The following is a 19,275-nucleotide window of genomic DNA, read 5'->3' as shown; positions in this document are numbered from 1 at the left end:
TTGGAAGTTGCAGTGTTGGCACAGTACCCAATGCACAATATTCGATTGCGGCTCAATGTCTGGACCCGATACGGCAATGGCTCGACGAGAATTCGGGTAGTTGCCTCTTGTTCGATCTCCGTAAAGACGATATTTGCACAGCCCTATAACACTCATGATTTTAATCCGAAACTGGGGCAGAAGGAGGAAAAGCTAACGGGGAAACGTTATCAAACCATCACTTTCTCTTCCACTGTAAAAAAAAAAAAAAGTTTTTGTTGTTTTAGTCTTTTGTTAAATTAATACTTTAAATTTCGTTCAGCTGGTCTGCGCACTGATTTTAATTCCCATAGACCCTCTTTTTCAGACCGTCGCCATCTTCAGAATCGCGGCCCCGACAATGCCGTCTAGCGGCTTAAAATTTCAAATACTAGCTAGCTCTGGCAGCATAGGTATCTGGGTAGGCAACGTTGTGGGTATTGGGAGAACGTGGCTAGACATGGCTACAATACCTTGGCTAGGAGTTGATCGGTTGAATTGAGCTGGCTGATCAGAGGACATCCCCTTCCTTTCTCGACGAAACTGTGACTAAGACGGTGAGGTAGTTTGATTGAGCTTCCAAAAACGAAGGTATATATCAGCACTTTAATATAGTCTGTCTAGAAAGGTTCTCGGAATTTGATACCTGCATCATTTGTCAGACCTAGACGTTTTCATACTATTTCCTTGCCATGGTGCATTGGCATATCCTTCCCTAAAACCTAATCGGAGCACCTGATCCGGGTTGTAATCCGTCCTCTTGCCGTAGACGAAATAGTCGTGAGTATAAAAAGGGCGATGAATCGGATACAAAGGACTCTTGATACACTCTCGCAATCGACTGAGCTTATAATGAAGAATCTTTGGCGAACATCTGTAAGTCAATAACATTTCAGCCACACTCTCACTGCAGCTTTTTGGGGCACACTTTCAGCAAGTGTTCTTATGCTTAGGCAAGCTATTTGTGCATCGGACGACAACTCAGTGATAGCGAGGCAACCGTAGATTTTGTAAATTAAAACAAGGTATAAAACACTCGAAACTGACTGACCCACGACGTCCGCTTCTAAGCCTTTTCGCGCATACCCTAGGCGGTTGCATACCCTGTGTCAACGGGCCATCGAACAAAGTCGTATTATTCGCTCACAATGTGCAAAGAAGCGAAAGCTAAAGCTGTAGCGCGGTCACGCCATGCGGGAGTAATGGGGCCGTCCCGTATGCCCGAGGGCAGAGGTGCGACGTAGTTTATTATCTTAGCGGTCCTGGTTGGCGTCGTGGATGCCACTAACCACTGCCAAGAGTGATCAATAAAGTAGGAGGGTAAGCGTGTTGAAAGTTTCTAAAACCATCCAACATTATGTGTACCAACGAGACATTGCCAAAGTGGGATTCGCCTACCGCGAGAAATGTCTGAAAACAAGTCTAAGCATACGACATGATGATTCGCCCTCAGTTTGTGCAATTCTTGGCCGCACGTCAGGGCGTCTCTCTTCGCAAGTCTTCACTCGATTCGCGCGTCACGGTGGACAGGGAGTCCCAACTTCCCTCTCCTCGCGTCAAAAAAAACTTCTTTTTTTTTTCGCGCGTGCGACGACGGCAAGGGACGATGAAGAAATCTCCGCAAAGTGCCTTTCATAAAGCTACCGCTCTAAAGTGCACCGGGTCGAGGGTACGTCAGTAGCGGGGAAGTACAAGGTTATGCGGAAAATGTCTATGCGGAGTGCAAATTTGTCTGCTTCATGCACAGGGCTTACGATGATGTCAGACCACCAATCACTTTATGGATGATTGTAAAAAGAACAGTGGGTATCCCTCAAGGTATTAAGCATTAAGGTCTGCCCATTATAGTTTCAATCAGACCCAATCAAAACTAGACGCTGTTTCGAAGTCATCGCAACCCCCGCGCAAGGAGCAGATGACTGACTCTCCCCGTAGACAATGGCAACCATGGTGCCTCACTGGTGCCCAGTGCGTGCAATCATGTGCAGAGTGCGCGTGAGCGTACCAATTGCACATTGCACCTACTCGTCGGCGGTCGCCCGACGCTGTGGCATCGATCGTCGATAACAAAATCTGGAACTCAGGACGTGCCCTGTGCTTTCGCAACCACAGCGAGTGGCTAAGATAAACGGCCTGCATAGGCTCCAGATCACTTGACCGCCTGTTCTGAATACAAGTTGAAAGGGACAACGCTGCTTTTTTTTTTCTTTTTTTTTTATTTGTTCGCGACTATCATTGACAAGGAGGAAATCTAATAAGTGTTTTGTAAGTTGTAAAATTAAGGTATTTATACTAAGTGGTATTTACCCGAAGTAAAAAAAATCGTCGCTCCGCCCCTTTAAAATTCTTCGACGACACTTGGCGTTCCTTCCACAGACCGAATAGCATTGTTGTGCAGAGGCGCAAAACATGTGCCACGAGTGAGTGGTTTGCCGCCATTCGCTCTTACGGGCTGCACGGAGTACGCGCCTCGTGCATTGTCGCTACTCATGAAATGAAAGCCAACACACCGAGGTGTTTACTCCATACAAGCTTATAGACAAGCCCCCCCCCCCTCCCCGTACGTCACCTGTAGTGGATCCGCGGAGCTCCGCCTAGCTTGCGTCAGCATAGCTACAAAGCAGCGCTCCTTGCATGCAGCGTTTCAGGACGAGCACAAGGCAAGCACGCAGCAACAAGACGGAGCTGTGTGCAATCTTGTCGCTGCGTGTCTCGAGGCGGGTGTCCGCCATCACGCCATGCGTAGGCCTCTATGTGGTCTTGTTGAGACGTGAACACTTTAGTCACATGGACTGACTGTATGCCGTTCCATGTTACTCTCTCAAGAAGTGCGGTTCTCTTTAATGCGATGCAAAAGGCACGCCTTACCTGAGCTGGACACTAAGACGTATACTTACTCGTTGCTCAATATATGTCCTCTTTACGAAGCGGTAGACGCCTTCAACATTTGTCGTCGTTAATGATTCGTTGCTTTTTAACGCCTTTATTCAGGGATGACCTACACTGACACACCTTGTCCCCATCCTTTTTAAGGTCCATCTAGCGTTTCTCGTCGTAACAATGAGAAACGCGTGCTGGAGTTACAGCCCCCGCCCCAGAAGTAACGAACTATTGGCACTTGTTACCGCAAAAAGTATCTAGGTGCAGGTACCGCGTTACTCGGTCATGGCCAGCATGAACCTCCTGTTTTTGTCGGACTATTAAATCAAACAGGAATTCAGCGTCCAACCTTTGACTCACTTCTCCCGCCAGCGTCTCCGTGCGACGAGCCCGCGATGTGGCTCCCATGCATTCCGAACATACCGCGCTCGGAGTACTTCTACGACAGCGTGAGCCAGGACTGCCTGCCCAAAGACAAGCTGCCCGTCGGCTGTCTGAGCTGGAACGATGTGCCGGGCGCTAACGATTGCTGGGACAACTGCCGGAATATGCGCATTAACGGTGAGTGAGTGGGCGAACCCCTTCACAGAAGTGCCCTATTCCAGAATTCGGATGTCGAGACCAGTCGGAGTGTGTGTGTGTGTGCGCGACTCATTTCTTCAATCTGAACCACCGTGATCTGAACCTACTGTTCTAACTGTGTATCGAGTGCAGTTATCGTGTTCCGGTGTCGGTGCGAGTGGATATTGAACGGTCGTGAGCTGGAATTTGCGAGTGCATGCGTGGCTCTGGACAGCTCCGAAGATGTGCAACACCCGAGGCTCGATGTGGCCACTACGCCGAACACGATGGTGGCGGGGTGCCGGCCAAAGTTGGAAGTTGAATGACGCACTAGAGGTAGAGTTAATTAGAATTAAGACTGACCTAATCTCTATGTTATAAGTGATCATGTGCTAGTCGTACGCACATGATCGGATATAACCTCTCCGATCAAAAAACAAGCGCCGTCGAAGGCACAGGAACGGCGGACCCAGTGAAACACCTGAACTATTTAGCCGACCCGAAATTATCAGCCGGGTTGTCTCAGCTTATAAACAATAGAACGGTACGCAGCAAGAGTGCTACTGAATCTGCAGTATTGTTTGTATAGGCTGTGTAAAGGGAGTGGCAATTTCGAACGCGTACATTGCGTAATTTAGGCACTGTCCGCTCTCTTCGATGTCAGTTTCTTGAGTCAGCGTGAAACGTTCTGTAGTAATAACGCACTGGCCATCTGTCAGAAAGAGGTCGCTGTGTAACACAGAGTGCATACATTTCATTGAGATATCCAGGCGGGATCGCAGGAGCCCCTTGGCGAATCTGCCAAGCGGCTTGCATCGAATTACGAGATGATGTGATGTTTTGTTTTTTTTTCGGTCAACATATGTGTGAAATTTCGAGGCAAATAATGCTTGTTTCCACTTGTTAGCTCCCATCATTTGCTTGTTCTCTACCTGATAACCACGGCCCAGAATCCCGGTTTTCAACATAGCAACCCCACTTAGACGCACCAAACTGACCGATGATTGGTACCGACCAAGAAGCGATAATACGTTAAGGAGGAAGTTGCCACGGAGATGCTCATGCGCAAAGTGGCGCTGTTTGTCGGGGCGCGGTGGACCTCGCCGTACTACGCTGAAAAGGAACCGCGGTCGTTCGGGCACTTTTCAGAGCGGCGCAACGTGGCTCAGTCGCCGACGAACGTTGGAGTGCTCCGGCGCGTGTTGCGTTCGTTCACGTTGGTGCAAAAAACAGCCTTTACCAATCGAAAGCCGCGCGCAGAGCCAACACCGTCGGGCGAAAGTTCTCGGCAGTCCGCAGCGTGCTTTTAGTAGCGGCAAGCTGTTTGGGTGGTGCCCTCCTATAGGCTCCTTGCACTGACGTCACATCGGATACTTTTGAACACCATAAAAGAGGAGGAGAGAGAAGCTGCTTTTGTAAGAATTTTGAGTGACAGGTTAATCTTCTATAATCCTTTGGGGGAGAATAGCGACGTCTGTGCTTATTCGGGATGCACAAAGGAGGATCCTGATAAGAGGGGAGCTCCTTCTTCCCCTTTTCTCTGGAGGGCATCGGAAATGACGTCATGTGCAAGCCACGTATGGTTACCCCTCGTGACGGCATCACCCTGTGAACAACAAGTTCGATGGTGTTTGTAATTAGCATACTGGAAGCTGGAAATAATTGCGCTTTAAAACCAACGCTGCCAACACCATCAAAATCAAAGTTATTTCATTACTCTTATTTCCATCGACGGGAAATCCTTTGCAGACCTCATAGTCAGCATTCGGCCAACCGTGGAAGGCCGACCACTGCGACGCTTTCGATCGGTCACGTCGCAAATAGGGAGTGTTCACTGGCGGCCATAGCTCTGTGCGCAACTGCTGAGCACGTGTAGGGTGCCTTCATGTCCCGCTTCGCTAAGGGTGGTGCCAACTGCCGCTTCCCCTCTCCCATATTCTCGCCAGACACCATTTTGCAATCACTACATTTCCACTGAAACGTGCGAGCAACATTTACATTGAACTACTTGAGGCACAGACAACACGGGGTGGCCTCTTTCGCGAACGGGCTGTAAACTTTAGTCGCTAGATGGCGCAACATACTACCCGATACGAAGAATAGACCCCTTACTATTTGTCCACTCATCCTGGACCAGCGAATATGAAAAGGGCGACGAGGTAGAGGGGCTTAGAGCGATTAACCGGGTTCCGGTCTGCACTCGAAAATTACCCCCCCAAGGCCGCTGCCATTGAACGCAAATTCGACCACTCGTCACGTGCCCAAACCAAATACGTGACGTCACAGGAAAGATGGCAGCGCTGAGCCAGCGGCTGGCCCCAGCTGGGCCGGAGCTTGCCGGATTCTTTGTTGGTTGTCGTTCGTCTGGGCGAGTTGATTCGAGACGTGGAAGCCGTCATATGATGCCGGTCGAAAGCGGTTTCCGAGTTCAGTGTGGTGCCTGACGTAGAAATAACGTGAAAATAAGAAGGAACGGTGTGCATTTCGTTGGTGACCTACGGGGATATTGCCACGAAAGAGACAATCGGCCCCATGTTGCTCGGACCTCGGATTGATTCGAATACCGCTAGGATAAATTTAAAGGCGACGTTTCTGTGCTTTCGTTAAAGGAGCTGTGCAACAATTTCAGGGCTTTGCTTAAATAACTGTGGAAGTTGATGCCTGACACTTCTGAAGTGAACTACAGAAAACAGATGTTGCCTGGATACCCTAGTTTTTATTTCAAGAAATAAAAACAGATCCAGGTTTTTGCCACCTCTCAACTCGTACATCGTATTTCGGGTCACGTGCGCAGTGTCGTCGATGGGGTAGGCATGGGGTTCCGGTAAAGTTCTCTCTCTAGAGCCATCAGTGATCAGCAAGAACTCGATCGCTCGCGACCGCATGACCACGTGCTGGCGGGCGCAGCGCGAACAGCATGGTGAAAGGAGGAAAGTCTCATTCGGGTCCGGCCATAACCGTCCGGCTAGTGGCGGCGGTTCGCGGTAGCGGAGAAAGCTGGCGGTTTTGTGGACCTACGATAGATGGCGCCAGTAAAACTCCGTATAGTTTTGTCTATGATTACTCGGTTTATGACGCATTTATTTTCATGTTGGAAGGACATAATTTAGAGAAATGTTACCTTTTATCGAGCAGGTATTCGCACAACTTGCTATCTTTCTACAAGAACCTCTGCTGTCACGCCGCCTGTTTCTCATGGCCGCCGCTCGCGGCTGCAGGTTGGGGAACATTCTAATTTTTGCCTCGCGATTACGCCGCGGAATCGCAACATTTCGAAGGAAGGAGGTTGTTTTCTGTCCTTTGTGACAAGATGAACAATGTCAAAAGATGAAGATGGTAATTATTTCAGCGTTAAAATCGTTGCACAGCTCCTTTAACCATCGGAATTTTTGAGGTCTTCAGTGAAGCTTGAGCAATATATTTGGATACACAGTTCAGCGACGAAAATGGAGTGAGTCGTGCTTGGCAGTGCGCAATCTTGGTGCCGCTTCGTTCAAATGACTGAAGGCTCACTTTGGTTGTGCGGCGCCCCGGAGAGCTGCTTTCAAGCAGGTAGTTCCTGTGTAAGCCTTTAGGTGCTGTTGTGCTACTTTCTAAATTGTTCTGGCGTAAACGTGCACTTTCGCGGAGCACAGGTGTTGCAGTTGGTATTGATTCCGCTTGTCTGTCGCACGTTTCGTCAACAAAAGTTTAATTAATACTCGTTACGCGAAGTGCTATCTCTATGGACATTTCATCAAGCGTGTTACCTACCCAATCCACCCGTTCACGCCGCTTTGCGACTACAGTCTGTAGCGGCTTATTACCAGAAAAGTGGTCCCACATCAATTTCAGTTCAGTTTGTCTACGGCAGTTCCCAAACCCCGAAGGAGAAGATTTTTTGGGCAGAATGCCACCAAAGCAACGGAACTTCTTTAGTGGTCAGGATAGAGTCTCTTTTTTCAGTTTTGTTATATTGTCACAGATGCTTGCTCCAATCCTATCTTCTATCAATATTTACTATTCTGGAAAGTTCCAGCCCATGCTCAGCCGTCATCGTACGTTCTCGTGGAGGTGCTGGGTACTTTACTCATAGCCCTTCACCCTTTGGCACCTTCGTGGCTTCTCAGCCGAGCTGCCCGATAACGGGACACGGGCGGCGGACTATCCCGCGTCTTAAACACCCGGCAAGTTGTGAACCAAGTCCTAACTCAAGCCCGGCAGAAAAACCGCAAGACGAGCGAGTATCATAACGACGAACCTCGGAAATACACCAGGAAGAACCTGAAGTCCGAGCCAGTCACTGCTACCAGCAGGAGCCACCGGAAAGCAGGCTTTTGCCAGGAAAACCGAAGCTTACTAAGCCAACAATGACAAACCTGTAGCAGCAAACCATGTCCGCTCCCACCATTGTTTGCATGCCCGTAGCACCTCACACTCTGACGACCTTTCACGCAAGGTGTATGAATACGTCGAGGGCTGGATTGAACAATATGACCTTGTCGCCCGCCACAGTGGATAGACAGACAATTAGCTTCTGCAGAACCTATCCTCCTTAGCATCGTGGGAAGTTTGCAAGATCTAGGTGAAGTGCACGTTCATCAGCCACCATTGACGAGCGAGAGCGTCACCGCCTTTGTGGAGGGTGCTTTGCACCTGATCGAGCACCCACGCCAACCTTGATGCTACAGAAGACAAGAAGCTAAGAATCCCATGTCCTTCATGTGAGCGACAATACCTTCGGCAGCCTTGTCCGCAACCCCACGACGACAGTCGAAGGGCTCATATCACCGAAGCTTACTGAAATGATTGATAGGGCGCAGGCGAGCTGATTTATCTTTATGATTTAAGACAACCCTGAAACTGGTGAAAACAAGAAGGAAAAACTCAACGAAATCAATTCTGTTGTGTGTGTCCTTGTTTTCCACAGTCTCGGGGTTGTCTTAAAGCACCGAGGCTTCCAACATTGCATGTACACTGCAGGCCCGAGCCTGTCACTATCAACAACTCCCCAGCGTCTCAACACTCGAGTCGCGCTGCTGCAACTTCGACACCAGCCTCCCAGGCAACCGTAACATCGTCCATGACTTTGTTGGGGACGAGATCAGGAAGCTACTTCCCGCCAGCTCAGCTTTTATTTCAATCGCCGCGATTGTTTCGGAACAAGTTAGACAGCCATTTCAACTGGAGACATTTTCGAGCGAAGCGGCATGTGACGAACCGAGGTCGACTTATGCCATAAAGTCACGACGTCCGCCACCGGTTACCCGTTAGTGTTCAATGCGAATTCAGCGAGACACCCCAACGCCGAAGCATTCTCGACATCGGGCGTAGGTTTGCGCTGGACAAAATACACCGAGGAAAACAGAGGTGTGGCGAATGGCCGACCAAAAACCACTCTGCTACCACTGCATGAGGCCGACCATGTCTAGCGGAGCTGCCCGTACCAATGAATTGGCCTGGGAGGGTTCGTGCCGAACGATCTAGACCGCGTCTCAAGGATCGACCGCGGGAAATTGAGGGGTATCTTCGGCGGCCTTTGTCCCTGGTGCCGACATTACCCCGAAGCTAGTGATCCCCATTACCTCATGCGAGGTAAGCACGACGAAGCAGGGGGCGGCAATGCAATGAGCGTTGATTTGGTGTCGGTTGTCGTCCAAAGATAATACCTAATTATTTGCTGAAACCAGTTCTCTGTGTCCACTCAACGACGCACGAAATTTCCAAGTTTGAGATAGAATGCCGCTGAGCGACTTGAAGAGATAGAATATTTGGTTGTTCTCAAAAGTTGGACACCAAGCATCACCCGATTTCACTTTCCCACGCGCGATCTACACAAGTTGCAGTGTGCTTATTACTTAAGTTCGTAAAACAAATAAACTGTTTTATGAACATAAGTAATTAACTTTCTTTCCCGAATGAGTGGTTAGAATGCTTTGTAAGAGCTCGCGTGCACATTAATTAAGCAAACGCCAGCTTTTCACTTCAAAATGTATTGCGATCCAATGTAGAATCGTCGATTAGCACAAAAGTTTAAAGATTGCAGCAGCTTCTTCGCTAAAGGTTGCTATGCCTTTAGCGAGGAAGCTGCTGCGCTCTTTAAACTTCGATGACGCAGGACTGAAAAAACATTCCCTATGCCCTAACGTGACGTATACCTTTCGCTTTGATTTTGAGACATCCCAACGTTCAAACGAAGTTTGAAAATTGTGAATATTTTATGCTAAATGTTGTATCGTGAAACTGTTGATAAGTACCAAACGTAAAGGTTGCAGGAGCTTCCTCGCTAAAAGTTGCTGTGATTATCCAGTTACCTCGGGTTGGAAAAAATCCCCATAGGCCCCACGTCCGACGCCTACCTTTCGCGTCGATTCTTAGACATTCCAACGTTTAAAGAAAGCTAATAGAATGCGAAAATGTCATGCTAAAAGCACTCCTAGTTCGATTGATCTTGGAACACATCCGGGAATCCGAGCACCGGTACGGCGATACGGTTGACGCTGACTCAGAGGTGTTAACATCCAGATGATTCAGAGCGATCTTGCGTAAAAACGGTATAAAATCTCATTCCTTCATATTTTCACATCATGCCTGCGTCAGCGAGCAAGAAGAAGCCTGAAGTCGTCGGAAAGCAGCTGCACATCACGGCTACCACGCTTCGAACAAACTCGCATCCGCCAGCTCAGGGCGCTGCCATCTTACCGATGACGTCACGGCTCTTGTAAGGTCACGTGACAAGTGGTCGCATTTGCGTACACCATGGCGGCAACCGGGGGGGGCGGAGGACTTCCGAACTTCCGGTTTATCACTCTAAGCCCCTCCACCTCCTTGGAAAAGAGATGCCGTGGCCTTGGCTACCGTGGTTGATGTGCCTCGCGTTGTGTCCTACATCGTTTACTCGATCGCTTCGTGCTTCAATGCGGCAAGGAAAGGGTGGGTTGCTTCCGTTGCTTCCAACAAAATAGATGCACGTACTGGTGACTGGTCTGAAGTTCTGCCTCTTGCACAGTAGTCAGCTACGAGCTCGCTTCGGCAACACCTTTGGCTTCGCTCGCCCGGTGTCGTTCGACGTGTGTTCCCCAGTGTGGGTGCTTCGTCTTTTCTCGTCGTGCCACAACGTGTGCCTCCACGTGTATCAATTAAAAGCACAGTTAGCGACCAGCAACGTTCGTCGGCTTTAGACTCATCTGATCGGCGACTCGTAATAGTTCAAAGGGGATCGGTTCGTCCGATGTTGTTCGATGTGTGTTCCTCAATGTGGGTGCCTCGTCTTCTCTCGAGCGTGCCCCAACGTGTGCCTCAGAGTGCGTAAATATAGACCTTTCCAGTGTTTATAAATCCACAGCTCAGCCTGCGCGTGTGCGTCGCTCCGGAAAACGAGGAAAGCACGCGCCATACGCACAAACACTGGAAATGGCACCGGCCATACGCTCTTTCTTGGAAAGGTCTACACCCGTCGCAAAATTACCCATGCATCAAGGAGCATACAGCAACGTAGTTACACGCGCTGCGCGGTCCGGCGGTGGCAGCAGCAACTTTTTAACGCAAAACCTTAAGTTGCATCTCGCACCTGCGTCCGAGAATGCCTTTTTATTGTGATGTATTTCGAATCATTATACAGGTAAGTCGAGCACGCGCAGCGCGTATAGCTACGTTCCCTGCATGACTTTTGACCTCCAGTTCTTCGTGTAGTTCCGTTCGTGCACAGACCTTCGTGTCAGTGTGTATCTTTACCACTGTGGCGCCTTTGTTTCTTAATGTTTCTTAAACGCGCTCAGTGCTTAGTTTGTATTCGGTATGTCTTCCAAGATCTGCCTGGGTGCGTATTCGGTGCGTGTCTCAATATATGGTCCTGCGGAGTGCTGTGATCTATATTGAATGATTAGCACACAGTTTTGAATGGTCAGTGGCTTAAACTATCGTCCGTGCAAAGGTGCACTCACTTGCGAACGACAAACCAGCAAAATGGGAGAAGCTGCACATGGAAACATATATTGCTTTTAGGACCATGACTGGCGAGCTCATCAGATTTGCGGATGCCTCTTCACGGTGCATATCATCAATGTAAGGACACTGACTGCCTTACAGGAAAAAAAAGCACACTTTTGACATCGGGAAAAGCTCGAAACTAATGACTGCAAAAGCACTCCCGGTGCGTTTTCTTGTGTGTTTATTTCTACTTGTCAACATTTTTGCTACATTTAGTTACTTCAATTTTTTTTGTGGTTTTCGAGATTCCTGCTGCTCCTCACCCTTCATCCCTCTTTAAAAAAAGGTGCCTACAAAAGTTTTATGTCTGGTGAAAGTGATGCGTGTCATCAACATTGCCAAACGTTTTAGCAGCGTGGAAAGCTGGTCTACGCAGATCACCGCGGAGAGCCCACTTGAAATCACGTGTTCAGCTATGATTTCTTGATGCAGGCAAGAGAGAACATGCCCTCCAAACAAATTTGTGCCTTCGGTCCTCTCAGTAAATAGGCCCAGACATGTTTCTTTCGGAGCTTTTTTTTATTTTCTATGTGACAAACCTTTACATATAGTCAGAAGCAGTGACAATCTAGTTGCTTACTTACTCTTAAAGGGGGACCAGCAGAAATATTCTTCCGCCTGGCGGAAAGTCCTCCTCGCCCTCTTTCTTCTTGTATTGTAGCACGGCGAGGCGAGGGGAAAGGTCCCTTTTTGCGCCGGCTTCTTCTGAGAGGATAAGCCGAGAAAATCCCCATTCTGAGTGACGGGCGATGGGTGCGGCAGCAGCGACCTCGTGACTTACGGGTAGCTTCAGCTCCTATCGCGTAATCTGCCCCCCCCCCCCCCCTCCCTTTTTTTTTTTCGCGCTTGCCAGGCCTAGCTTCTCGGGTGTAGGTTTTACGGAGCTGCAAGGCTGCGCCCGCGCAGTCACCGAATTTCAGCTGTCGATGGTCATTGGTTTAGCCCGTGGCAAAGTAAACGCATACTTCAGAGCTGCGATGCATCCCCGCACCCATTGAAGGAACGTTTCATAGATATTCTCGGTTGATCAGGGAGCTCAAAACACATGCGCGAGAAGTGGTGACTTGAATATGTAAGGATGACTTACATCTTCACAAAACATTCCATCTTCAAAAAAAAAAACGGCTTATCACGCTCAAACCTGCCTCAAATTGGGATCGATGGAAAAGAAAACGATGTACCAGGCGCGGGCATCTTCTAGAAGGTATCTGTTTTCTAACAGCGAGCACAAATATTGTGTGCATAACTCACACTATATGTTGGCCAACGAATGTAGGTGACATTTATATTTACGCATCTCAGCAACCACATGAGTTGAGAAGGCAGCAATGGTGTGTGTCGATGCTAAAAAGTTTTAGTGGATAGTCTTTAGCTCTTGGATAACCGCACCCTATAACAATATAAAAGCTATAACCTTTCTGTGAGCCTTCTTGATCGAGTGCGGCTATCGAAGCGTCTGGTGTTATAGTGCAACGTTGCTTAAATCGGTGCTATAGCACGTGCGGCCACTTTAAAGTATTTTTGAGGCAAAAAAAATCAAATGTAGCCGATTTTTTTTAACATGATACGCGTTCGTAATTCGTCTTTGCAAACACATTTTAGGTATACTGCCACACAGTTGGCACGGACAAACTATTGCCGGTCTTTCTGATTTTGTTTTTTAGAAATAAATTATATTTAGAAAAGTGTCAATGCAACTATCCAACCTCAGTGGCAGAGCTCAGTGCAAGATAATACATGTTGCTGGGCAGAAATAGTAAAAAGCGCCGATGTCGCGTTCGGCCTAAAAGTGCCCCGTAATGCACGCGTACCGCTACAAGTGCGTCCGGACATTTCATCGAACGCCGTTTCATCGAATGCCGTTTCATCGAACACCGTTTCATCGAACGCCGTTTCCTCGAACGCCGTTTCATAGAAGCCGTTTCATAGAAGCCGTTTCAGCGAACGCCTTGTCATCGAACGCCTTTTCATCGAACAACGTTACAGTCTGTAATATTTTGGAATTTACTTTTATTTTTATACACAACTTCATCTAATTCTGCCTTTTTTTCTGTTTTTATATCACTGGGTGCAGTGGCGAGATAAGTTCCATCGTGAACATATCCTGCTTCGAGAAAAAAGCCTCCATGAAATAATGACCGCTCTCCATGTCACTTGAAACAATTAAAAATGAGGCAAAAACAGAAAGCACAGACGCTTAAATGTGTTTTAAGTGTATGTCCTTTATTTGCAGCGTCCTTGTTTCAGTCGTGTATGTACATGAGTAAAGCTTTTCAGTAAGTCGCATACCGAATTATATTTATTCCTTTTGATGCCAATTGTTTTTATTTTTAGTAATTTGACACCACCTTCAAAACAATTTCACAAGAGACTACCTTAGTCTTAAAAAATGAAAGGTGAAACATCTATAAAGCACTGGTATGCCCCAAAACTCTGTACAGAGCCATAACAGAAAAATTCGATGAAACGGCCCTTGGCGATTCGATGAAACGGCGCTCGATGAAACGGCGTTCGATGAAACGGCGTTCGATGAAATGTCCGTTCATTCTATGTAACGGCTTTCGATGAAATGGCGAAAAAGTGAGGTTCAGGCTTGGTCGGAGATTGCTACGGTTACACTCGTACGCTTTTTCAGTTCTATCTCCCATAAATAAGCTTCTTGCTCAAATAAACAGGGGCATCTGACTTTTCGCTCATCTTGGCCTTTAGCGCGACTTTTAACAAGTTCTAAAACAGACAAAGCAAAAGTGATTTAATTAGCTCAAGATTATAGGTTGTGCGAAATATTTACAAAGTTCAAGGTTCCCTGAGTCGTCTTTTGTATTAAATTCCCCCTTCCTTCACCACCACTTCCTTCCTCTAAATAAACAACGTAGGTTATTTTACGAACCACCAGTAATAGAGCGTACTCGCAAGACGTCTATTTAGCGTAAGAAAGCGTAAGAAAGGCCTTGTTTAAATGTTCTAACCATGAACTGGTTTTCTTACTGTGCGTGACACAGCTAGCACGAACACAATATTGACATTTTTACGCAAGGGCCATGCAGAATTTTGTGTATAAGAACAAATTGATGCCACGTAAGTTGGTGCCCAACGGAAGCACTCTTTAGCGAATTGCTTGTTTAAAAATAACTACTTTTCAACCATAAAAACAAAGCAAAATATCACCACTTTTTTGGGGGCCACTAAATTTACTGATTCACTCCGTTAGTGTTGATTCTGCAGCGGTATGCGTACATTACGCGACACGTTAGCGCAAACACGACATCGGCGCTTTTTGCCATTTTCCCTAGCAATGTATCGACTTGCACTAAAATCTACCGCTTAGGTTGGATACTCGCATTAACAGTTTCCTAAACATCATTCACTTCTAACAAGAAAAAAAAAGTTGTAAATACTGGCGATAGTTTGTTTATGCTAACTGCGTGACGTAGGGTACCCAAAAAGTTTTTTACACTGTTAAATACAATTCTGTGTCACGTTAAAAAATATTGTCTGCTTTTGCTTTAGTTTCTTTGAGACAACACAAATACTTAGAAGTGGCGGCCCGTGCTATGGTACCAATACAAGCAACGTTGAACCATAACTTGACATGCTAAACTCGCCAAAAAGGGTTTTAATATTGTCTTTTCCGCTCCATAGCCGCACTCGATAAAGAATGTAAACAGCGAGTCTAGCTTACAATTCGTTGTGGGCTACGGACCGTACGGTTATCGAAGTGGCTAAAAGCGACACACTAAAACTTTCTAAAATTGACATCCACCCTTGATGCCCTTTCACCTCAGGTGGTTGTCGGGAATGTGTAAATATGAATTTCATATATTTTGCTGGCCATCATGTTCTGCGAGTTAGGCACACAACAGGGCATTTTAGTAAATCGTTTTCAAAGGCCCGCCGCCACTTCAGGCGCGCGCTTCAGAGAATGCATCGAAGTGGCAGCGCGAGCTTCCGCTAAATATAGCGTGGCCTCAAAACATAGCCTGCTAAAGTTCTTTAATAATTTGTGCTCGCTGCTAGAAAACAGAGACCTTCTAGAAGATGCCCGCGCCTGGTACATCGTTTTCTTTACCATCAAGCGTGATAAGCCGTTTTCTTTTTTTTTTTTTTTTTGAAGATGGAATGTTTTGTGAAGATGTAAGTCATCCTTACATATTCAAGTCACCACTTCTCGCGCATGTGTTTCAAGCTCCTTGATAAACCGAAAATATCTATGAAACGTTCCTTCAATGGGTGCGAGGATGCATCGCAGCTCTCAAGTATGCGTTTACTTTGCCACGGGCTAAACCAAAGACCACCGACAGCTGAAATTCGGTGACTGCGCGGGCGCAGCCTTGCAGCTCCGTGAAACCTATACCCGAGGGGCTAGGCCTGGCAAGCGCCAAAAAAAAGGGAGGGGGGGGGGGGCAGATTACGCGATAGGAGCTGAAGCTACCTGTAAGTCACGAGGTCGCTGCTGCCGCACCCATCGCCCGTCGCTCAGAATGGGGATTTTCTCGGCTTATCCTCTCAGAAGAAGCCGGCGCAAAAGGGGACCTTTCCCCTCGCCTCGCCGTGCTACAATACAAGAAAAAAAAAGTGCGAGGAGGACTTTCCGCAAGGCGGAAGAATATGTCTGCTGGTCCCCCTTTAAGCAGTTTGCATCTGTTACAGAGGCTTTTTTTTACATCATAGCAATTTCCAAAGCAAAAGCAGTGTATCTTTATTTATTTACACTGTATCTGGTAGCATAAGCAGACAATGAGTTAACCCAGCTGCCTTTCAGCAAGTACTCTGCTTGGCGGTGGGCTTTACGACAGGTTGACTCCAGCGCAGGTCTTGTCAGAGTGGCCATTTGCACGTTTCTTGAGGTGAGCCTGTTTTAGGTGAATTTTCAGACGGAAGTGCAGGTACTTGTCAAGAAGCAGCCTCTCATTGTTGACTTCGTGTGCAGAGCACGCTTTGGACACAAGTGAGCTGTTTTTCCTAAGAAAAGCTGCAAAGGTCTTGAATGGTGAAGCAAGGTTCAAAATTTCTGTCGTGTACATGAGGCCCTTGAACTGCTCTTCACATGCAGTGAGAAACTGCATGACTGCATGACCGGGGTTAGGTCAAGTTCTCACTTCCTCGCACACACTCCTTCAGTCTGATGAGGGTGCTGTATTCACCAGTGGAGTCTGACATGAGTGCTCCCTTGCAAGTGTTGCAGTTGATGATTCTCACCACGGGACGGATGAGAAATCCACCTACATATGCGAAGATGTGACCTTCCTCCTTCGTCGTCATGACGAGGAAGTCGTCCATGGTGTCCTCCTCCACATCTGCAGGGTCTTGCAGTGGAGCTCTTCCACTTGTTGAAAACAGGTCTGCAAGATATTCCCCGTCATCTACGGCGTAGCCAGACGTATTGGGTGTGTGGACGAACTGACTAACAGAGATCATCCGAAGAGCGCTCTTGAATTCTAATGCACTTGGCACAGGTTTCTTCAGGCGAACGACAGAAAACACGTTCTCAAGGCAGTCCTAAGTCAGCCGACCCGTGAACAGGTACGCATAGCCGTGGTCGTTGAGCAGATCTTGGAGTTGATAGACAACTGTTGTTGAAGATATGACCCTTGATTCTGCCGGCTTCCAGTTGGCCGTGACACCCATCTTCAATTGCCTGAATGTCCCTGCAGTCAGATAAAGCGTACCAAAGGCAGTCTGATGCTGCTGGAGGTCAAGGTGACTAAGGGCCACGACAGAATGTCTTGACGACATGAAATTTGAACCATCTGTAAATTAGCTTGAAGAACCAAGCGGTGCTTTCTGCCTCGGGTGGTAGCTGGCCTTGGCCCACCTTGTACCGAATGGCAGCTGGTGCGTCTCGAACAAAACTGGACAGCGATATTCACCTGCACTTTGGTGAAGTGCCCCTGACTTAAGTGAACACCCGACAAACCAGGGGCAACCTTAAGGTCTTTCTCTTTGTCCATATCCAGTGACGTTTTTATGTACTTGTGCTTTTCTTTGATGATTTCCTCGCTAAGAAAAAAAGACTAGATAGAAAAAACTGGCATCGAATCTTCTTCAGGATGTGAGCCGCACCTGTCCCAAAATAGAGGCGGCGTCTTTGAAGGGACGTGTGGGGAATGCTGACCACTGTATCCGCGTCTTTAGTGCTCAAAAGATTTAGCTCTCCGCACATAGCCCGGTTCGCCACACCCATGTCACAAGTCACCGCAAGTACGTTTAACCTCGCTTTAGAACCCAACTGCACGAGCTTCAGAACGAAGACTTTGAGAAGCTCGCCATCAAGCGACCGCCCCGTGAAATGGTAGGCCACTACCTGCATCCACAGAGGTGTAACTCCTCGCAACATGAACACCAAAGCACGATTTGCGGCATCATTTTTTGGTGGAAATGCGATGAACCCGTGGAAACAGTCCTGAGTTTGGTCGTGTTGAATGCCTTCGTCAATCTTCATTTCATCTAGGAACAAGACACAGTCTCGTTCACTTTTCTGCATTGGGTCGGCCTTCTTCAATACACTGAAAACCTCTTGGAGAATCCCAAGCGAAAGACAAAGCTCTGCATTCTTCTCATGAGAGTTATGGTGCTGGGAAGTGGATAGCCAATGGTTCGCAGCAGCTCGTAGCCCGCCGTGCCGCAGGTAAACTTAACTTGAAGAGCTTGCTTCACGGTCAACATAGACCATGGAATTCCCCTGCGGTTTTTTTTTTTCGACGAGTATCTTTCTTTGGTCATCAGCCAGGAACTGCGGTTTCTGACCAAGCGTGAGAAGTTACTGCTCTCCGATCTTTAGTTCCTTTAAAACTTGTGTTTGGGCGAGTTGGCTCATACTGATTTAAAAGGTTAAAACGCGCAACACAACAAGGACAATAAAAACACAAAGAGACATAAAGACACATAGCGCCCATCCTGTCGTCTTTGTGTCTTTATTGTCCTTGTTGTGTTGCGCTTCTTAACTTTGAAATTTAGTTCCTTCTTCATGGCGCGGATTTCTTTCTTAGTAACTTCATGATGTAGTTGGAGGTTCTTGTACGTCTTGGTAATATCAATCATAGTTTTCTTTAGCTGAACTCAACAGAAGTTTCCTGCTCGTGCTGACATGCTCTCTGGTGTGGATTCTATGTTGGGTGGTAAGTCATGGTCAGGTGGCGACGTAGTTTCGACTGCTCCTTTTGGCTCCAGATCCATGCGGCCATCTTTAGAGACCTTGTCATCCTCAGAAATCTATTGACCTTCAAAAATGATGTAATTTTACGAAATACAGTCATCCTCAGAGATGCGGTCATCTTCAGAGGTGCGGTCATCTTGCAAAAACGTTTCCGAAGTGGTTGCGGGCGTAAGAAGTTGACGTCTTGCAGGCAAGCTTCAGAAGTTTGTCGCTGTATCTTTGAGTGCTTTGTAAATTTATGAAGTAGCCAAACCTCTTGGCACCAGATCTACTTAATAATCTTCAGGTGTGAGGCCATCTTGAACAAACGCTGCTGAAGAGGTGCTGACGTGTGATGTCCTGTGGTGCTGTATTCATTTGAAGTGTTATTCAAGATCTTTTTAAAAAATGCCCCGTCAGTCGAGGCCTGGACGGGTGATTCAAGAGAGGTTCCAAGCAGTCTATCGGAGCAACCTTTCTTGAAGGCAGTGCTCGGATTTAAGTTCCTGAGAAAAATTGTGTTGCTCGCAGTTGGGCTATCGTGATGTGGGTCCGTGGCTCCCGGCCCTCCAGGCAAATTCGATGAGTCCCCGACTGGCTCGTGGAGTTGTTGCTCTGCAGCTTTCTTGGGGCTTGCAAGCTTGTACATTTTTGGGCAAGTTGGAAGAAACTAAATCGGAACATAGTAGCTACAAGTGACTGTCGTGAAAAGT

General features: G+C 47.5%; 1 protein-coding gene across 1 annotated transcript in view; it reads left to right on the top strand.

Annotated features, from left to right (window-relative positions):
- Window positions 1-3,293: 3,293 nt before the first annotated feature.
- LOC115323034 overlaps window positions 3,294-19,275 on the top strand; it is a 38,321-nt gene continuing 22,339 nt past the window's right edge. Inside the window, exon 1 of the mRNA XM_029983417.3 lies at window positions 3,294-3,459. Within this exon, the coding sequence (XP_029839277.1) occupies window positions 3,294-3,459 (166 nt within the window). The remainder of the gene's footprint in view (window positions 3,460-19,275) is intronic.

The sequence above is a fragment of the Ixodes scapularis genome, unplaced genomic scaffold, assembly GCF_016920785.2.
Source record: "Ixodes scapularis isolate PalLabHiFi unplaced genomic scaffold, ASM1692078v2 PGA_scaffold4__175_contigs__length_147842914, whole genome shotgun sequence".
In the NCBI taxonomy this organism is placed as follows: Eukaryota; Metazoa; Arthropoda; class Arachnida; order Ixodida; family Ixodidae; genus Ixodes; species Ixodes scapularis.
The sequence above is the reverse complement of the archived record's forward strand: the minus strand, read 5'-3'. Positions and strand labels throughout refer to the sequence as shown.